Here is a 6,436-nt window from a genome sequence, read left to right as displayed (position 1 = left end):
TGTTATCATTTCTATTTTTTCAGCTTATTAGAGCGTCCAACACTATTAAAGTACAATACTGTATTATAATGTACCAGCCACAAGATAATAAACACTTACGAGGTTTTAAATTGAGCACTTCATTTGCTCCAGTCTGTTGACTGTATTGCTCAATGTAAATTGTATTGAGAGGCTAATATTTAATGATACAATATGTTATATTATTATGTAGAACATACTATAAGCTGTTCTGCATCAGCAAGTAATTATGAAGAGTTTTAATTTAATATACTTTTTTCAAAGTTATTATGAGTGCTGTTATTATAATCAGTTTTAAACAGCTGATGCTAATTAATATTTAGAAGCATATTTAAAAGCATTTTCACATAATAGCCCTCTTTCTCAGGAGTTGTGATACACTGTTGCTTAACTAAGAATGCACACCCATACTGTTGGAACAAGACCTTGTATCTCCATTTTTTTTTATTTATTTTTTTTTAGATAATTTGAAAAAGCAGGCTGGTCTGAATGGATCGATAGAAATTGCCCAAAATTACTGGGAAAAACATCTTAAGTTTAAAATCTATTAAAAGTAAAGAAAGTTTTTACCTTCTCCTGTAAAGTTAATGTTTTGGAGACACATTTCGTCCCAACACCAGCAATATGCAGTGGTTTGGCTGAAAACAAGTGAACACATCCTCTCCACACTTAAATATGGCATTTTCTGCACAATTTCTGTGTATTTGCTGAGTTTAGCAAACTGAAAAAAACAACATATAAAATGTAAAATGGGCTATAACTGTAGAGGATCTTTAAACTTATTTTCACTTAGAAAATCAACAACATGACCAGAGGTGCCCAAACTTTTGCACACCATACAGCACAACAGGATAAAAGTGTGGAAGAAAGATTATCTTTGTAAAAAGTGATTATGAAAGTGTTCTTGTCTAAGAGGTTTCTTGTTGCTCATTGCTGTTAGAATTCTCTTCAGCCCTCATTAACACCGTTATCACTCTTTGCATGAATGGACATTTGCATCCAGAGACTTTTCTTCCCCGGTCTCTTACTCACTGAGTTCATAATCAGGAAGGAGGAGCAGGATGAGAGTGCGGTCATGGCCTATAGTTTTATCAGTGATAGAAAATGGACTAAAATATACTTCATACAAAAGGCTGCAACATAAAAGGCAAAATGTGAAGTTGAAGCTCCAGCATTTTATTTAAAGGGGAATTCCACTGATTGTTTAAAATTGAAGACAAAGTCATTCAGAGTGGTTTGGTGTGAAACAGTTCAGATTTCTTTACAGTGGTGGTGATAGGAACCAGGCGTCGCCCTGACTACAACACAAATATAGACATTTTATTTACTATCCAGAACCACCAGTGAACCTACACGAGTTTTATATGGAATGTTGATGATGGAAAATAGTGGAAAATCTGAAATAATAAGTTTTCTTTGGGGCCTATTTTGCCTTACATCACACTGCATGTATCCATCCACTATGAATGGATTAAAATACACATAATAATACATGATAATCATAAATCAATGTCTCAGACATCAGGCAGTGAATTCATAACCATTTCATGTAGTGAACTTTCTGTGAGGGAGCTTTTAGAGGTGGACATCTGGTTCCTATCACCACCACTGTGAACAATTCTGACTCAGCAAGTTTCTCTAGAACAGAACGTTTCATACCAAACCACTTCGAATGACTCTGTTTACATCTTTACCTTTTAATTATGTGGGAAATATGGAAATCTGAAAGTCATAGAAAGTTATGACATGAAATAGTTATGAATACACTGTCTGATGTCTGAAACATTGTTTTATGATAGTTTTGAGGATTTTTGGCCTTAAAATCCATTCATGCTGGAGGGATACATGCAGGGTGTTTAGTGACTCACAATAGTTACCAAAGAAAACTTAAAAACTATTTTAGATTTATCACTATGTTGCCATCATCAACATTCCATATAAAACTCATGACTTGTGTAGGTATTCTGGTGGTTTTGGATAGTAAATAAAACGTCTATATTTGTGTTGTAGTCATGGCGACCCCTGGTTCCTATCACCACCACTGTAAAGACATCTGAACCATTTCACACCAAACCACTCTGAATGACTCTGTTTACATCTCAGATTTTGAAAAATCAGTGGAATTCCCCTTCAATATCCCTTTGACAAAGCTTGGAACAAAATGTTGGAGATTTTCATTCGTATTTATTTAGGTTATTGTATTGGAAGTATTTACATTAGCTGTATTACGAGCTTCCGTCTATTTTCTACCGTTGATAAAGCTGTAGAGCTGCTCTTTGTCTATCCTGATCTTTCTTTATTGAATATAAATGCACTCTTTTACAGCTCAGTGGGGGGAGAAGTCACTGTAGGCAAATGTCCACTGATGTAAAACAGTGATAGTGCTATTAATAAGGAGCCCAAGGAGACGAAGCACAGTGTTTCAGGATCAAGCTGACAGGCTGGTGTGGTCATTTTACTGCATACCGTCCTTAAACATCTACAACTTTCAATTAACAATAAACTCAAACTGTCTCACTCTTTTTGCTACAGTCAGTCCTCAGACTAATGGTGAAGATGGTGACTGTGATGGTGAAGACACTCCTCATCCTCACGCTGGTGGCTTCCTTGAGTGCAGCAACGGTAAGTTCTGATTTTCAAGGTGAAACCATCAGGTCACCACCAAATACATCACAAGCTCAGTGTTTATGAGCACTGTTGCTTTCTCCCTCCTCAGAATGAAAGTTTTTGTGTGGAGATTGTGTTAAAAGGTTCTAGATTGTAAGACATAATTTTTAGAAATTATAAGCACAAATAAGAAAAATAATGAGAGACGTTACTTACTAAACAGCTTTCTGAGGCTACTACTTTTAGGTGTCATATAGAACTCTTTTCAAAAAGGTTTTATATAGAACCATACATTCTCCATTATTTTGAAGAACGATTTCATAATACAAAGAACCCTTTAATCATGCTAAGGGTTCTTTGAGTGTTTACAGTTCTATATAGACCCACTGTATTTGCTAAAGAACCTTTGAAGAACTTTGTTCTTAGAGAAAAGTGTTCTATATAATACCGAAAAGGTTGTTTATCTAGGAAGAACCTTTTTAGGTGCGGTATCGAACTGTTTTTTTAAAAGGTTCTTTCAAGAACCGTATGCACCAGCTCACCCAACATAGATAAAAACAGTTTAACCATGCAAATAAATAAATAAATACACATTCAATTGGTTCATTAAGCTGGTTCTATATAACCACAGACTTCACTAAAGAATGCTTAAAGAACCATTTTTTACGTGTGTAGAATACTGCAGTACCAGTTGAGGGTAACCTCTTAGAAAACTCTCAGCAAAAAGGGCTCTATAGTATGAAAAAGGTTCTATGACTAATAATAATAGAGGAACAATTTTAAGTGCTACATACAACTGTTTAATCGTTCTTTAATAAACCAGATACAACAGGTTGTCCATCACAGAGAAGAACCATTTAACCATGCATAGAGCCATCTGTACATCCAAGTGGTTCTTTAAATTCTCACGGTTCCATATACGATATATGATTATTCAAGGGTTCTTTAGTACAGAAAATTGTTCTATGTAGAATCATGAACACTCAAAAAACTCTTTGCACTGGATTGATGGAGAATGTGCTGTAGATGGTTCTATGAAAAGGTTTCTATGTAGCACCTAAAAGCGTTCTTCTATTGTTGCAAGCTTGACATAGTAACAATAGCAGAACGCTTTTTGGTGCTAAAGAGAATCCTTTTCAAAAAGGTTCTTTATAGAACCATCTACAGCACATTCTGCAACAATCCAAAGATTTATTAATGATGCAAAGAACCCTTCAATCATTAAAATTCAAAAATTAAAAATTGTAAAATTGTAAAACTGTAATTCCACCACTTTTTCAAATATCTGCATCATTTAATGGTTAAGAGGTAAACAGATACATATATATAAATCTCTTGTAGCTCCATCTTGCTGGTGTACAGTTAGAGACTGTAGCTCATCTGTTGATGTGCAGCTTGTGTTAACCATCCTCTAGGCCTTCGTCACTGGTCAGTTTCTGACCACAGAGCCACTCTTGGTTGGACATTTTTGGGTGGTGGTCCACTCTCAATTTAGCAGTGACACTGATGTGTGTAAAACCCCAGCAACTTTGCTGTGTCTGAAATGGTCTTTGTCTGAAAGCACATGCACCCAAATGATATCTGGTCAACAGTGGTCTTGTGGTCAGAAACTGACCGATGATGAATGGTATGCAGGGGGGCTGATAAACAGCAACAGATGGGCCACAGTCTGGACCTGTACAAATACATAGTGGACTTTAAAGGTAGGTGAAGCTCATAAAGTGGCCAGTGAGAGGCTGTATAAGGTATGTGGACATAATGAACGGCCGGCTCATTGTACATATTTCCTTCTTTTGCAGAAACCCGATGAGCTGCTGCCATTAAACTTGGCTCCGGACTCCATCAATGATGATTTTGAAGGCTGCAAAATTGAAAATTTAAAAGATATTTTGGGTGATTTAGTTAAAGTACAGCTGCAGACCAACAAAAAGTTAGAGGAGGCTTGGAACAAGTTTGGAGACACTGAAGATTATGTGGAAAGAGCCCTGAAAGTGTACTCAGACAAAGAGAATGGCATTTACGCAGCACTCAACGAACAGATGCGCACAGGCAGAAAAGACTATGAATCTTGTTGCACCAGCAACAATGTATGATAACGTTTCGACGCACCAACATCAATTTCGCAAGAAGTGTTGTAGGCCAGGAGATGCGGTTCGGCAGCATTGCATCGTCTTCAACCAGAGACGATCTGGTGCAGTTTGGAAAGAACTCTTGCTTTAAGATCAAGACGTGTCTTGGTGCAGACATTTCCAAACTGTCTGTGCACCCAGACGAGAAGGAGGTGCTGATACCTCCTTATGAGAAGTTTAAAATTACAGCTGTTGAAGAAAACAAGCTGGGGTATGATGTTGTTTACTCACTGGAGAGTGCTGGAAAGTTTAACAACATGAAAAATGTCTTGCTCAGTTTTCTAAAAAAAATTAAAGGCTAAGTTATGGATTTTGAATACTGTGTGTCCCAAAGTGTTTACCTGCAGTGTTAACTCACCTGGCTGCACAGTGGACACCTTAAATAAAGAATTAGTTATGTTCATGTACATCAGACTGTGTTTTCTTCAGTTCATTCCTTTATTGCTTTTCCTTGATCCCTCCTTTCATCATATATGTGTGCTGGTTCAAAGTCAAAGTTAGAGTTAAAACACTTCTCTAATGTGTGGCTAAAATAAGGCTCCGCCTGCGGACTAAATCTCTTCAGTAGCAATATGAACACATGGAACAACATTTTTCGAATAAAGTTTTGTTTATTTTAAAATTAAACTCATGATCAATTCAAAATTTTAAAAGAAATAAAAAAAATAAAGAAAAATACAAAAAATGTATTATTTTAACAAGTGTGAATTTAGAATTTAGGGGTTAGGGTTTGGGACAGACACCTCCCATCAGAAAGTACCCTATAAATGATGATTTTGTATATATGTAGCTTATTACTATCTCTATTAATTAATGAACCCTCAACAAGTCTACATTTGATTTATGTCAACATCCACCCACTTTAGTCAGTTAATAAACCTGTACAGATCTTTATTGCCTGACACAGGTGTGTTGGGATACAACACTAAGAAGTGGCTAATCAGATCTACTTAAAAAATTACTTCATGTAGTAACAAAGTAAATTAACTAGTTTTATTCAGCCTAAATAAATACTTTGAATGAACGATTCTTTCAATCATTGAATAAAACTAGTTCAATTGCTTGTGACCACATGAAGTCATTTTTTAAGTAGATCTGATGAGCCACTTTTTACAGTGTACAGTAACCATCTTACTGAGAAGACGTGACAAAATAAGGGCCTTTTTTAAAGCGATAGTTCAGCCAAAAATAAAGTGTGCACAATTGTTAGCAAATAATCAATATACATTTAGCACATAATGTCTTTTTATGATCTTATTGAAGTCATGTGTGTGGAATATTTCTGACAAAATAAAAAAAAGAGTGGAAAGTGTGACAATCAGTCCCAGTCATTCCTGTATGAGTGTAACATGAGGTCAAAACAAAGCGCACAAATAATAAGAACCCAGCTAGAGAACACAGCAGAAATAACAGGTGTGAGCAGCTGATGATGACTGTGAGTAACAGACACAGACATATTCAGACGTTCATGCTGACACTAATACTGAGGAAACAGTGACCTCTAGTGGAGACTCCTGGAATCACTCAATATCCTAGATTTTCCTGTTTATTTACTTTTTCCTGAGATGAACTTACAATACTTTAGGATAGAAATGAAGAAAAAGGGGAAGTTTATTTCTCACTCTGACTAAACAGGGCTGCCTTTCTCCTTTAAAGACTTATTTCACTGGAATGTGAAATAA

At 36.0% G+C, this 6,436-nt stretch overlaps 1 protein-coding gene across 1 annotated transcript; it reads left to right on the top strand.

The window, feature by feature from the left end:
• Positions 1 to 2,442: 2,442 nt before the first annotated feature.
• On the top strand, positions 2,443 to 4,718 carry LOC118817985 (ecto-ADP-ribosyltransferase 5-like). The gene is made up of 3 exons (XM_036585059.1): positions 2,443 to 2,462; positions 2,551 to 2,640; positions 4,425 to 4,718. Exons 2-3 carry the CDS (start codon positions 2,566 to 2,568, stop codon positions 4,716 to 4,718), a joined length of 369 nt encoding a protein of 122 aa, XP_036440952.1. The 5' UTR covers positions 2,443 to 2,462; positions 2,551 to 2,565.
• The last annotated feature ends 1,718 nt before the right edge of the window (positions 4,719 to 6,436 follow it).

Source organism: Colossoma macropomum, unplaced genomic scaffold, assembly GCF_904425465.1.
Source record: "Colossoma macropomum unplaced genomic scaffold, Colossoma_macropomum, whole genome shotgun sequence".
NCBI lineage: Eukaryota > Metazoa > Chordata > Actinopteri > Characiformes > Serrasalmidae > Colossoma > Colossoma macropomum.
Note: the sequence above shows the minus strand (reverse complement) of the source record. Positions and strands in the feature narration are given on the sequence as shown.

Coding starts and splice junctions, on each gene's coding strand:
- LOC118817985 (XM_036585059.1), top strand. CDS start 2,566: ATGGTGAAGATGGTGACTGTGATGGTGAAGACACTCCTCATCCTCACG. Junction 2,641..4,424: donor CTTCCTTGAGTGCAGCAACG/GTAAGTTCTGAT, acceptor CTTCTTTTGCAG/AAACCCGATGAGCTGCTGCC.